This window comes from Erpetoichthys calabaricus, chromosome 9, assembly GCF_900747795.2.
Source record: "Erpetoichthys calabaricus chromosome 9, fErpCal1.3, whole genome shotgun sequence".
NCBI classification, from domain to species: Eukaryota; Metazoa; Chordata; class Cladistia; order Polypteriformes; family Polypteridae; genus Erpetoichthys; species Erpetoichthys calabaricus.
In genome coordinates, this window is record NC_041402.2 from 135,144,681 (window position 1) to 135,160,473 (window position 15,793).

Genomic DNA, 15,793 nt, shown 5'->3' on the forward strand with positions numbered 1-15,793 from the left:
TGAGGACATTTAATCAGGTTGAACACAAGCCTATTAGGCATTTCTGTTACTATTGAGTTAAACATGAAAAAAGTGTTGAAAAACAGAGACTTTTATGACAAACTGCTAATGTTTTTTGTACTTCTTGTACTGTTCATCAAAACGTAATTAAAAAGCCTAAAGTTGAAATGTATTGGTCAACTAAACATGTACCTTATGAATACAAAATTAAAACCATTTCTGTTTATTTATGTGGAGTCTGCATGTCATTTTTTACATGAGAGATCCAATTTGGAGATAAAATTGTTCTTTGATGTACTGAGAGAGATTCACTAGATCTACTTTTCTGAGCAGATTGTTGTTGACAACTAATCAGTAATGCTTTAATACTAGAAGCCCTGAAGCCTATGAAGAAAATTCGTAATCCCAGGCCACATTAAATTCCTTCGCAAATCTCCTCATCAGGGTCTTTTGTTTTGCAAATGGTTTGAAAAATGAAAGGAACACTTTTTAATCAGAGTATAGTATCAAGTCAATGAAACTTCTGGGATATTGATCTGGTCAGTTAAGTAGCAGAGGGGATTGTTAAACGGTTTCAGCTGCTTTGATATTAATGAAATTAACAACAGGTGCACTACAGGGGCAACAATGAGACAACCCGAAAAACAGAAATGGTTTAACAGGTAGAGGCCACTGACATTTTTCCCTCCTCACCTTTTCTGATTGTTTTTTCAGTAGTTTTGCATTTGGCTACGGTCAGTGTCACTACTGGTAGCATGAGGCGATACCTGGACCCTGCAGAGGTTGCACAGGTAGCCCAGCTTCTCAAGGATGGCACATCGATGTGTGCCATTGCCAGAAGTTTTGCTGTGTCTCCCAGCACAGTCTCAAGGGAATGGAGGAGATTCCAGGAGACAGGCAATTACTCTAGGAGAGCTAGACAGGGCTGTAGAAGGTCCTTAACCCGTCAGCAAGACCGTTATCTGCTCCTTTGGGCAAGGAGAGAACAGGAGGAGCACTGCCAGAGCCCTACAAAATGACCCGCAGCAGGCCACTGGTGCGAATGTCTCTGACCAAACAATAAGAAACAGACTTCATGAGTATGGCCTGAGGGCCCGACGTCCTCTAGTGGGCCCTGTGCTCAGGTATTGGGATGAAATCCTTAGAGCCATTGGCAGACCCTACGCTGGTGCAGTGGATCCTGGGTTCCTCCTGGTGTACGATAATGCCCAGCCTCATGTGGCGAAACTATGCAGGCAGTTCCTGGAAGATGAAGGAATTAATACCATTGACTGGCCCCCACGCTTGCCTGACCTAAATCCAATAGAACACCTCTGGGACATTATGTTTCGGTCCATCCGATGCCACCAGGTTGCACCTCAGACTGTCCAGGAGCTCAGTGAGGCCCTGGTTCAGATCTGGGAGGAGATCCCCCAGGGCACCATCCGTTGTCTCATTAGGAGCATGCCTTGACGATGCCAGGAATGCATACAAGCACGTGGAGGCCATACAAACTACCGAGCACGATTTTGAGGTGCTGAAATGAAATTTCAGCAGAATGGACTAGCCTGCCGCATCATATATCACTTACATTTTCAGGATGTCTTAATTCAGACCTCTGTAGGTTGATCACTTTCATTTCCATCAAATAATGGAAGATTTTTTTCCACATTGAGATCTGATGTGTGTTTTCGAAGTGTTCCTTTAATTTTTTTGAGCAGTTACACACACACACACACACACACACACACACGCACACAGGTGCGAAGGGGTGGCACCCTATCCAGAGGTTGCTACTGTCTTGCACCCTGAGATCCTACTCTGGAGTAGCACTTTTAAAAAATGTATGAAAGATTAATGGATTACATAACTCCTGAGGGAAAAAAAATCAGGCTATACCCCACTTTAACAGTGAATTCTCACAAAGTAAGATAATTAATATTTCAATAAAAAAAAGAAAAGTGTTAATCTCACAGACATACAATTAAAGAATACCTTTAAAAATGTAGTTAAATCATTGACAGTTTTTGAAAATGAAAATCACATAATCACATCACCACAAGTGAGACATGCCACTTGTACTAAACTACAGATAAATGTTTCACATGTGTTACAATCTATCCTTTATTTCTTGACATTTACTGTACATTGTTTCACTTTGTGTAACACAAGTGTAACACTTGTTTCACTGTGTGTACCATAACTTACCCATTATAGCCAGCATTGTACAGTAAATGTTCATAATTTCTAAGTTGACCTGCTTATATCCTGCAACTAAAAACTAAACAAGAATTTAATCACACTTTGAACACAGGATAATAAACTTAAACCTAACTTGCTACAGACTAACAGCTTTCATGTTTATTAGAGACTTACTTCTATAGTGATATTGGCCTACTCATTATGTACATGCACTGATTTACTAATGAAAGATTCATCATTAAAGATGGTTAAAACTTTAGAGACAAGTATCCTGTTTTCTTTGTTTTGTAAACACTGTGAATGTTATTGCTTCTTATCATTATAAGTAACAAGTTACAATTGATAACTGGTGATTCATTTTTCTTGTCAAAAAATAAAAAGCACAACAATACCTCTGTTTTTTGTCTGACCATGCTACTATTGAGCCTTTTGGCTGTCCATCAACTCTTGTAAGAGAGCTAGAACGATGGCGTACCCCTGGAAAATAAATAAATAGCAATACATTAAAAAAATGTAAAAATCTTTAGCTGGAGAAATAGAGTGTATTCCAAATGTACATTACAGAATGTTGACCATTTCATCCCCATTTTTTTTTAAATCAGTCTTTACCTGATGACTCAACATTTTAATTGCTTCTGCTCATTGCCTGAAGGAAAATAATGCTGCATCAAAATCCTTTTCAGACCTTGCTTGGTAAAGGTCAGTTTTACCTATGTTGCATTTATAAAAAGGTTTTTTTACTTCAATGTTGAAGTTTCCAAGTATATAAAACCGCAGTTTCATAGCATTTGCATCCTCATATTTTTATGTCATTTCCTAACCCGCTTAGGTATAAACAGGGTCGCGGGTGGTGCTAGAGCCAATCCCAGTTAGCATAAGGCTAGCTGCAGTTACAGACATCTATTTTGTTTATTTATTTATTTATTTTGTAACGCCAAGGTCTAATTTTACATCTATCATTTTCATTTTGCCTATAAGAAGGAACTGCAAATTTACCGCAGGGGGAATACACACACACCTCTAATCATACACTATGGCCAAGTCGTCCACCTAATCTGTATGTCTTTGGACTGTGGGAGGAAACTGGATCACCCAGAGAAAACCTATGCAGACACAGTGAGAACATGCAAGTTCTATGAAGGGAGGACCCAGGACGCAAACCCTGGTCTTCACACAGCGAGGCAGCAGTGCTACCACTACGCTACTCCCTGCCCAATTTTTATGGCATCTACCAATATTTATAAGTATTAATCTTTGTATCAGTTCTCATTTCATTTAGAAACAACCAACCCAAAAGCCTAAGAGACTCGACTGGCCCTTTAAGTACTTTTATGTCTGTACTCTGTCTTCTGCCCATTGACCAGTTTTAATCTCAATTCTTCACTTACTGATGAATCCAATGAATTTAAGTTCAGTATTCAGTTTTAGTGTAGAATCATACCAAAGGTATTTTTGAAAATATACTTTGCTTTTGTCTACTACTTCAGATTTCTCCACAAAGTAGTAGAATATATAGGTTTAGTAGGATCATTCACTTTAAAAAATGTGATGACTCTGCCTTATTTTACATTCATACAAATACAGTTGACCCTCTGATTCCACAGTAGACTGGTTCTAGGACCACCAGCGGATACCAAAATCCATGAATGCTTTTTATGTCATATTTGCATATAACCCTTGCATACCATCCTGTACACTTTAAATAACCACTAGATTACTTTAATTACTTAATACAATGAAAATGTTATGCAAACAGTTTTTATGCTCTATTGTTTATGGAATGTCTGTGGCAAGCAACATTACACATTTCAAAAGATCTAAGATTTTTTCATTTTCTCATTGAGACACAGTACATTACCTTCCCTCTTAACCTTTGAAAGGTTGCTTGGACCACTTAATTGCTTTGTAGGAAGCATTGTTGTTCAAAGAAACAAGAGTGCACACAATGCAACACCAAAGGCCTAAAACCACCTTACAGTCAGGACTGCTGACTAAACAGGTTTTGTTTAAAAGAAGTACAAGGCAGCACTTGTCACTGTGCATGCATGTGTCCCTGTTAATAATGATAACAATAATAATAACTGTTTAGTCCTTTGAGTGTTTTTATATTCCAGAATATAAATATATCTTTTGATTTTAAGAGCTGCAGTACTGCAGGAAATGTAGTTGGAAATCGTTATGCACCTTGGCAACTGGTAGTGCTTATAAGCCGAAGTAGGATAGGTGAGTGAGAAAGAGCTTTCCTTATATAATGTCCACCACTGCCAGAGAACGGGGTCGATTTACAGTGGTGTTTCACATGAGCAGAGCTGGTGAACTGAACAGCACTGGGTTGGATAAGCAATTGGCTGCCATATAGGAGCTATAAGTTTAATTCTATGAGCCATTTCATTCAACTCCTACAGCAAAAGGCTACAGCAGGGTATGCCTACAGATCACTTACAAATTCAGAGATTCAGTGTTTGATAAACAGCCAATTCAAGTTTTGCTTTAAGGAACTTCATGGTTTTACTTTTCCCCAGATATTTTCTACCTGCAGTTGTCTGGACGCATGGATAAGGAGGGCCTACTACAGTACAGTATATTTTTGCAAAGCCAATGTCTCACTGGTAATTTTACAGCTATCATTGTCATTTTGCCTATAAGAAGCAGCTGCTAAATAGGAGATACACTCAAAGCTAACTGTACCTAAAAATTAATTGTTACAGGTGTTGGTTTTATTTTCCCCCAAAATAAAACCAAGTGTTATTTGTGTACTGTACACTACTGGAGGACCATCATTCAAGATATCAAATATTTTGCCTACTGATGACAGGATGTAGTTGGCAAAAGCACCATGACTGGCTTCTGGCTCAACCAAGCAATATGCAGAAGCAATTATAAATGCAAATAAAATGTCAGGCTATATCATAAAAACAAGGAATGTTATGCTCAGAATTGAATATATAATACACTAGTGAAACTGCATCTGGCGCATTGAATGCAGTTCTGGTCACCATAGCAGCATTTGAATTTGTACAGAGGATAGCAACCAAATGCATCCCAGTACTTAAGGAGATGACAGATTCAAAGAATAAAAACCTGATTAAACCTTTAACAAAGACGACTGTGTGGGAACCTAATCCAAGTCTGTAACATTTTCAAAAACACTGATAAATTACCGTATATAATTGTGGTTAAGTTCTCCCGTGGATAAGTCGGGGTTTGATTTTACAGTATAATTTCCAGTACTTAATAATGTCGGTTGTATAAGTCAAATACAGAAAACTCACGCTATTGATCGAAGAGATTATGATATGCTAACGCTCACCTGAGAGAAAATACGAGGCACACTGCCTTTTTTTCTATGTATTGTGCCTACGTGACCACGCGGTAATACCCAAACTATTTCGAAGTGATGATTGCACTGTTGTGTGTTTTTTGTATCTCACACCCTCATACACCTTTATCGTAAGAGCATCCCTTATTTACAATGGAATGTTCGATCAGAAGAAAATATGAAGCTGGTTTTAAATTAAAAGTCGCTGAAGTGGCAAAAGAAACTGGTAACTGTGCTACTGCAACAAAATTTAACATGTCTGAAAAACTGGTGAGAGATTGGAGGAAGCAAGAAAATGTAAAAAAGAAGAAAAAGTGTTGCACCTTTGAATGGGTGTATAAGTTGGGGTCTGATTTTATGATACATTTTTCCAGATTCAAGACCCAACTTATACGTGAGTATATACGGTAGATACAGGAAAATACTTCGAAACTTAAATGGTGAATCACGTACTAGAAGACACCAGTGGAAATTAAGGGGAAATACATTTAAGACTGAAGCCAGGAAGCACTTCTTGACTCAAAGAGTTTTACTAATCTGTAACAAACAACAGAGAGAAGTAGCTGAAGCAGAAACCTTCATAACTTTAATAAGTGTCTGGATGAGACACAGAGACAGCTTAGCTATTAGCTAAAAAAAACAAGCTTGATGTACACAATGGTTTGTCAAATTACTTATGGTCTTATTTTTTAATGTTCTAGCAAACTTTTCTGGCCACAGACTCTATAATGAGTTATACTTAAAGACAACTAGTGTTTCTCCTTTTGGACTGATTACTAACAAACTCACACTCTGACACAATAGAATAGAATATCTTTTATTGTCATTGCATTGAGAACAACAAAATTTAAAACAGCTCTCCCAGAGATGCTTCATCACTCACACACATCCTCACAAATACACAGATAAAAAACTGATTGGATTTGTAAAATAATCTAAAAAATTATTAAAATAGTAAAAGTGCATTTTAGTAATTGCACAGTTTCTCAAAAGAAAACACATCCAAGGATATTAAGATAGTAAAAGTAGGGACAATGGGATTGAGGGCCAAGAATTAAGTTCTTAGACAGCTGAGGGGTAAAAGCTGTTCCTCAATCTCGTATAGCACTTCAGGGCCCCGTAGAGTCTTCCACAGGGTAGCAATGTGAAGATGTATTGGAAAAGGTGAGTATTGTCGGTGATAATTCTGCAGGCCTTGCTGTAACGGCGTGACCTGTAGATGTCTTTCAGAGGGGAGGAGGGAAGAGTCCAATGATTTTTTTGTGCTGTGTCAATCACACTCTGGAGAGCTGTTTCCAAACCATGCCAGGATGGAATACATCAGTAAGCCATCTATTGAGCAGTGATAAAAGTCTTTAGCAAAGTGGCAGAGATGTGGTTTTTCCTCAATATCCTGAGGAAGTACAATCTTTGCTAGGCCTTCCTCACTGCAGCAGTGGGGTTTATACTCGATTTTAGGTTACTGCTGATATGGGTCCCTAGAAACTTAAAACTGGTCACCTGCTCCATCTCTTGGTCTTCTATCCCGAGAGGCAGGTGCACGTCCTGTTTCCGCCTGAAATCCAGGATGAGCCCCTGTTTAAGGGCAGGTTATATACCTGCACACCACCCTGTCAGTCTTGAGACTTCATCCCTGTAATCGGTCTCATCGCCATTTGAGAGGAGACCCACAACCGTTGTGTCGTCTGAGAACTTTATGATCGTGTTTGTGGGATGAATGGGCGTGCAGTCGTAGGTATAACATGAGTATACAGCAGGGCTGAGCACACACCCTTACAGTGCTCCTGTACCAAGTGTCAGGACAGGGGAAGTGTGGGGACCAAGTCTCACTGTTTGTGGACAGTTGGTCAGGAAGTCCTTAATCCTCAGGCACAGATATTTGTGGATGCCCAGGTCCTGTAGCTTCCTGACTAGTATCCTGGGGAGAATTGTATTAAAGGCAGAGCTATAATCCACGAACAACAGCCTCACATATGTAGCAGCCGCACATAATAAAGACAATGGCAATTCTAAGCATTGCTCTTGTAAGGCAAACTACCAGAAGAATGGGTGCCAGGGCATGAGGTAGCATTATCCACAATAGTTACTCTTCATCTTGTTAGAGATTGTACAGGTGCTAGTCATAAAATTAGAATATCATGACAAAGTTGATTTATTTCAGTAATTCCATTCAAAAAGTGAAACTTGTATATTAGATTCATTCATTACACACAGACTGATGTATTTCAAATGTTTATTTCTTTTAATGTTGATGATTATAACTGACAACTAATGAAAGTCCCAAATTCAGTTGAACACTCATCCTCATCTAAGTTCACCTCTGTTATAACATGTCTTTATGTGAAAACAGCAGTGGTTGGGGTCATGAACGTGACTGAGAGAATAAAACTAAATAAAAAAAAAAAAGACGGTAACTTTTACATGTACCTTAATTTTACACCGGTTGTTACAAACTCAAATCAAATGTATGTTTTTATTCTATAAGAATAACAATAAGAGCAGCGCACCACTACTTGGAATTGAACCAGCAACCTCTTGATTACGAGTCAGCAGTTCTTACCACTGCACCACCAAAGCGGTCGTATCAGCGTCATACCCTAACCCGATTTCTTTTCTACAGTTATATTCTTCAATAAAAGTGCACTTATTTTGTTATAATTGTACCTTTTGCAAAAGTTTTTATTTGATATTCGGACTTCAGTCTTCACACATTATACACTTCATGTCTACATTTTGTCAATTATTACTAAAATATGAAAACGTTTCTTTTTAGTTATGTGTTCAACAATTCCTGCCTTAATTTCGTCCCACATTTACAAAGATCGTTATAGACACGGAAAACACATGAAATGCATGTATTCCAAATAATGATGTACTGTATTATTTGCCCTATAAAACTTCATGCACCTCACATGCAGCTAAGGATCCTTGGCTTGAGCTAGAAGAACTTTTTGTCTGAACTGAGCTCCGTTGAGGGGTGGGGGTGGGATAGCAGGCTGCTTGTTGCTTGTGCTGATCAACATATTTACAAAACAAAAGACGCTGATGGGGAGGTGCAAAGGAATTTAAGGTGGGCCAGAAGTAAGAGTTTTCTCAAAGGTGTCTGGGATTCTAGTGTTAAATATACCTGAACCTGTGTGTTTCATCATTAATTGCAATACAGCTTTTTTTTTCTTTCTTTTTTTTTTTTTTTTTTAAGTGTTAGGATACATTTACTATATTTATACAGGTGTGTTATTTTCTAGACATTCATAATTCTTAAGGCGTTGTCATAAATCTAGATTACCATTTTAAAAATGCAGTTGCTTGTTTTATACCAAAACTTATACTGTATGACACACAGCAAATATATCAAATGTTTTTAAATCGTTTATCAAGAAGACACAAGACTAACATGCTTAACAGGTTTATAAGTAAAAGACATTTCGCTGTTAAGTTACAGTCATATGAAAAAGTCTGGGAACCCTTCTTGATTCTTTGGATTTTTGTTTATCATTGGCTGAGCTTTCAAAGTAGCAACTTCTTTTTAATATACGACATGCCTTATTGAAACCGTAGTATTTCAGCAGTGACATTAAGTTTATTGGATTAACAGAAAATATGCATCATAACAAAATTAGAAAGGTGAATAAATTTGGGTACCCCAACAGATATTACATCAATACTTAGTTGAGCCTCCTTTTGCAAATGTAACAGCCTCTAGATGCCTCCTATAGCCTTTGATGAGTGTCTGAATTCTGGATGGAGGTATTTTTGACCATTCTTCCATACAAAATCTCTCCAGTTCAGTTAAATTTGATGGCTGTCGAACATGGACAGCATGCTTCAAATCATCCCATAGATTTTTCAATGATATTCAAGTCAGGGGACTGTGACGGCCATTCCACAACATTGTACTTCTCCCTCTGCATGATTGCCTTTGTAGATTTCAAACTGTGCTTTAGGTCATTGTCTTGTTGGAATATCCAACCTCTGCATAACTAATTATCCTGAAGAATTTGTTGATACTGGGTTGAATTCATCCAACCCTCGACTTTAACAAGGGCCACAGTCACTGAACTAGCCAAACAGCATAATGGAACCTCCACCAAATTTGACAGTAGGTACCAGGTGTTTTTCTTGGAATGCAGTGTTCCCCTTCCTCCATGCAAAGAGCTTTGTTCCAAAATGAATCTGGCTTGTCTAAACGAGTATTTGCATACACCAAGCGACTCTGTTTGTGGCATTAGTGCAGAAAGGGCTTCTTTCTCATCACCCTGCCATATAGATGTTTGTTGTGCAAATTGTGCTGAATTGTAGAACGATGTACAGATACAGTACACCATCTGCAGCAAGATGTTCTTGCATTTCTTTGGAGGTGATCTGTGAGTTGTCTGTAACCATTCTCACAATCCTGCGCATATGCAGCTCCTGTATTTTTCTTGGCCTGCCAGACCTGGGTTTAATAGCAACTGTGCCTGTGGCCTTTCATTTCCTGATTACATTCCTTACAGTTGAAACAGACAGTTTAAACCTCTGAGATAGCTTTTAGTAGCCTTCCCCTAAACAAAGGTACTGAACGATCTTTGTTTTCAGATCTTTTGAGAGTTGCTTTGAGGATCCCATGCTGTCACTCTTCAGAGGAGAGTCAAAGGGAAGCACAACTTCCAACTGACCACTTTAAATACCTTTTCTCATGACTGGACACACCTGTCTATGAAGTTCAAGGCTTAACAAGCTAATCCAACCTATTTGGTGTTGAAACTAATCAGTATTAAGCAGTTACATGCATTCAAAGCAGCAAAATTACAAGAGAACCCAGATTTTTGCACAGCCAGTTTTTCACATTTGATTTAATTTCATTCAACTAAACACTGCTTCACTAAAAACATTTGTTCGGAAAACACCCCAGTACTCAGATGTTCCTAGGAAATGAGACATACCACTGTTATCTTTTTTGTTGAAAGTAGAGTAAATTATTTTGCAGGCTTTAGGGGGGGGGTTGGTTCCCAAACTTTTTCATATGGCTGTAACAAGACTATTGTCAACTTAGCAGCAATTTCAAGTTCGTCTTTTCTTTATCTATTTGAAAAGCTGAGGCACTTAAAACAAACTTGCGGTCCAAAATCCAACAGTATCCATTTTAATTGAAGCACAAAATAAAAAGGTCTGAATTCATTAAAGTAGCTTTTCCAGCCACAGGGGATGCACAAACAGGTGTGTTTCCTTGTGCTGGTTCCAAGCCCGGATAAATGGGGAGGGTTATGTCAGGAAGAACATCTAGGGTAACATTTTGCCAGATCTGTATTGTTATCTGCATACTGATTTCCATGCTGGATCGTTCAAGGCCCAGGTTAACAACGGATGCCACCATTACTGTTAGCCAGCAGGATGCTGGAGGAAATTGGGCTACTGTTGGTCGAAGGAGGAGAAAGGGGGCGTGTCCAGATGCAGGTGGAGAGGAGCAAGGTAAAGACAGTGAAAGTGACTGGTAATGGGACAGACATAGTTAATGTGATGGAGAGAAAGAAGGTCAATATATTGTGGCTGCAAGAGACTAAATGGAAGGGAAGTAAGGGCAGGTGGATTGAAGATGGGTTCAAATTATTCTGTCAGGGTGTGGATGGGAGGAGAAATGGGGTAGGGGTTATCCTGAAGGAACAGTATGTCAAGATTGTTTTGGAGGTAAAAAGAGTGTCAGACAGTGTGATGATTATGAAGCTGGAAATTGAAGGTGTAATAATGAATGTTGTTAGTGCATATGCCCCACATGTTGGGTGTGAAATGGATGAGAAAGAAGATATTTGGAGTAAGCTGGATGAAGTAGTGGAGAGTGTACCCAAGGGAGAGAGATTGGTGATTTGAGCAGACTTTAATGGACATGTTGGTGAAGCAAACAGAGGAGATGAAGTGGTGAAGGGTAGATATGGTATTAAGGAGAGGAATGCAAAAGGTCAGATGGTAGTGGATTTTGTGAAAAGGATTGACCAAAAGGGAGAAATATAAGGTGACACACAAGAGTGGAGGAAGATGCACTCAGGTAGATTATATCCTATGCAGGAGGGCCAGTCTAAAGGAGACTGCAGATTGCAAAGTGGTGGCAGGGTAAAGTGTAGTTTGCCAGCACAACACAGGATGGTGCTCTGTAGGATGATGGAGATCAAGAAGGGGTGACGGCAGAGCTGAGGATCAAAAGATGGAAGTTGAAAAAGGAAGTCTGCACGGCTGAGATCAGGGAAGAGGTAAGACAGGCACTGGGTGGCAGTGAAGTAGTTACAAGACAGTTGGGCAACTACTGCAGAAGTAGTTAGGGTGACAGTAAGAAGGGTATTTGGCATGACATCTGGACAAAGGAAGGAGGAAAAGGAAACCTGGTGGAGAATGGGAAAAATGAAGAAAGTAGACAAGAGAACAAGGAGATAAGGCAGAAGGTGAACAGAGAGGTGGTGAAGGCTAAAGAAAAGGTGTATGATGAGTTGTATGAGAGGCTGGTCACTAAGGAGGGAGAAAACGACCTGTACTGATTGGCCAGACAGAGGGACCGAGCTGGGAAAGATGTGCAGCAAGTCAGGGTGATAAAGGATAAAGATGGAAACATGCTCACAACTGAGGAGGGTGTGTGGAGTAGATGGAAAGAGTACTTTGAGAGGCTGATGAATGAAGAGAATGAGAGAGGGAGAGAAGGTTGGATGATGTGAAGATAGTAAATCAGGAAGTGCAATGGATTAGCAAGGAGGAAGTAAGGTCAGCTATGAAGAGGATGAAGAATGGAAAGGCCGCTGGTCCAGATGATATACCTGTGGAAACACGGAGATGTTTAGGAGAGATAGCAGTGGAGTTTTTAACCAGATTGTTTAATGGAATCTTGGAAAGTAAGAGGATGCCTGAGGAGTGGAGAAGAAGTGTACTGGTACTGATTTTTAAACATAAGGGGGGATGTGCAGAGTTGTAGTAACTACAGGGGGATAAAATTGATGAGTTACAGCATGAAATTATGGGAAAGAGTAGTGGAAGCTCGGTTAAGAAGGGAGGAGATGATTAGTGAGCAGCAATATGGTTTCATGCCAGGAAAGAGCACGACAAATGCAATGTTTGCTCTGGGGATGTTGATGGAGAAGTATAGAGAAGCCCAGAAGAAGTTGCATTGCAACTTTGTGGACCTGGAGAAAGCATATGACAGGGTGCCTCGAGAGGAGTTGTGGTATTATATGAGGAAGTCGGTAGTGGCAGAGATGTATGTAAGAGTTGTACAGGATATGTATGGGAGAAGTGCAACAGTGGTGACAACTGCAGTAGGAGTGACCGATGCATTCAACGTGGAGGTGGGATTACATCAGGGATCAGTTCTGAGCCCTTTCTTATTTGCAATGGTGATGGACAGGTTGACAGACGAGATTAGACAGGAGTCCCCGTGGACTATGATGTTTGCTGATGACATTGTGATCTGTAGCAAGAGTAGGGAGCAGGTCGAAGAGATGCTGGAGAGTTGAAGGTTTGCTCTAGAGAGGGGAGGAATGAAGGTCAGTAAGAACAAGACAGAATACATGTATGTGAATGAGAGGGAGGTCAGAGGAATGGTGAGGATGCAGGGAGTAGAGTTGGTAAAGGTGAATGAGTTTAAATACCTGCGATCAACAATTCAGTGTAACAGGGATTATGGAAGAGAAGTAAAAAAGAGAGTGCAAGCAGGGTAGAATGGGTGTAGAAGAGTGTCTGGAGTGATTTGTGACAGATGGGTATTAGCAAGAGTGAAAGGGAAGGTCTACAGGACAGTAGTGAGACCAGCTATGTTATATAGGTTAGAGACGGTGGTACTGACCAGAAAGCAGGAGACAGAGCTGGAGGTGGCAGAGTTGAAGATGTTAAGATTTGCACTGGGTGTGACGAGGATGGATAGGATTAGAAATGAGTACATTAGAGGGTCAGCTCAAGTTGGACAGTGGGGAGACAAAGTCAGAGAGGCGAGGAGAGAATGCTGGGTATATTGGGAAAAAGATGTTAAAGAGAGTTGCCAGGCAAGAGAAAAAGAGGACATCTAAGAGAAGGTTTATGGATGTGGTGAGAGATGACATGTAGGTGGTGGGTGTAACAGAACAAGATGCAGAAGACAGGACGATATGGAAGAAGATGATCCGTTGTGGCAGCCCCTAACAAGAGCAGCCGAAAGAAGAAGAAACATTATTTGGCAATACATATAAAGGAAATTATGACATAAATATATTTGCCGCTTGGCATTTATCTGTAGTAATGTGTAGAAAAATGCTTAATGCCTTTAAAAGGATGGCCTAAATGCGAAGGTTTATGCTTTTTTTGATAAAATCAGTATTGGCTTAAAAACTAAATAAAAATGTATCTTTTGCTCATAATTTAAAAAAAAAAAAATGTATTTTAGACCCTTCTCCGCTATCTGTTTGTGGCTTACGGATGATTGGACTTTGCTAATTTTAATTTTGCACTTATATTTCAATGCAGTGCATAAGATAAAGTTACGAATGTGCGAATGAGGACAGTGCGAATGTGCGAATGAGGACAGTGAATGTGAAGATTGACAATTCCATGTACTCATTAGTAAATTATCTTAACCTACTAATGATACAAATATAAATCTTACAATACCAAATGTAACCTAACAGAGGGATTCTCTGGCAAACCAGGTTTTAAAAGAATGTTAAAAAAAAAAAAAGCCTTAAAACGTTTGTAGAAAATACACAGACTTACCTTGGAATTTACTAATTCACACAGATTTAATTAAGTGACAATTTTCAAAATTCAAAAATTGTTTTGTTTTATGTGAGCAGCAGGGTTATTATAGTTAAAGAAAACTAAAATCAAAACTGAAACTATTATTAAAAAATTTTTTGTAAACTTAAATAAAATAACAAAACCAAAATGAAAAACTAAAACTAAATGAAACTATTAAAGTAGCTGGAAAGACTAACTGAAATAAAATAATAATTTAGTAAAATTATTTTTAGTTTATGTTTTTAATGAATATTCTTGATGTTTGTCTTTAACCATTGTAACTTTTAACTCTAAAACAGAAAGTCATCCACCAAGAGCTGCCGCATATATTCATCCAGTGAACGGCAGAATATATATACAGTGGAACCTCGGTTTGCGAGCATAATTTGTTCCGGAAACGTGCTTGTAGTCCTAAGCACTCGTACAGTAATCCCTTGCGGATTTTATATGTAAGCATATTAAAATATATATCGCGGATTTTTTGCTGGTACGCAGATTTCTGCGGACAATGGGTCTTTTAATTTCTGGTACATGCTTCCTCAGTTGGTTTGCCCAGTTGATTTCATACAAGGGACGCTATTGGCAGATGGCTGAGAAGCTACCCAACCAGAGCCCGTATTACGTATTAAATAAAACTCCTGAAATATACTGTGAGCACGGGGGCTTTTCGCACCTCAAGAGGATACGGCTGCTCCTCAAAAAACGCTGAAAGACTACCTTCACATTGCTGTCATCCTTGCTGGGCTTACATGTGGCTGCTTTGTCAAGCGATATGCTTCCTGCATGGTGCGTCGCATACTTAAAAGATCAAACAGCATGTATTAATTTTTGATTGTTTACTTTTCTCTCTCTCTTGCTCTGACATTCTCTGCTCCTGACGGAGGGGGTGTGAGCAGGGGGGCTGTTCGCACCCCTAGACGATACGGATGCTCGTCTACAAATGCTGAAAGATTATCTTCACATTTCTCCCTTCCGGCTTTGTCAAGCGACATGCTTCCCGCACGGTGCTTCGCATACTTCAAAGCTTGAACGGCACGTATTGATTTTTGATTGTTTGTTTTTCTCTGTCTCTCTCAATCTCTCTGACATTCTCTGCTCCTGATGGAGGGGGTGTGAGCAGAGGGGCTGCTCGCATACTGGCCTAGAGGATACGGACGCTACTCTAAAAAATGCTGAAAGACTACCTTCACTTTGTTCTCTTCCTTGCAGCTGCTTTATAGGGCGGTGCTTCGCATACTTAAAAGCCAAACAGCCCTATTGATTTTTGATTGTTTGCTTTTTTCTCTCTCTCTCTGACATTCTCTGCTCCTGACGCGCACTCCTTTGAAGAGGAAGATATACTTGCATTCTTTTAATTGTGAGATGGAACTGTCATCTCTGTCTTGTCATGGAGCACAGTTTAAACTTTTGGAAAAGAGACAAATGTTTGTTTGCAGTGTTTGAATGAAGTTCCTGTCCCTCTACAACCTCCTGTGTTTCTGTGAAAATCTATGACCCAAGCATGACAATATAAAAATAACCATATAAACATATGGTTTCTACTTCCCGGATTTTCACCGAGGAGGGATTACT

General features: G+C 39.4%; 1 protein-coding gene across 6 annotated transcripts in view; it reads right to left on the bottom strand.

Moving 5' to 3' along the window:
• The window catches only part of camsap1b (calmodulin regulated spectrin-associated protein 1b), a 239,638-nt gene that overhangs the window by 56,811 nt on the left and 167,034 nt on the right, over positions 1-15,793 (bottom strand). For all 6 annotated transcript variants that reach the window (XM_028810191.2, XM_051931995.1, XM_051931994.1 and 3 more), the window contains one exon: positions 2,574-2,658. In XM_028810191.2, coding sequence (XP_028666024.1) covers positions 2,574-2,658 — 85 coding nt within the window. The remainder of the gene's footprint in view (positions 1-2,573; positions 2,659-15,793) is intronic.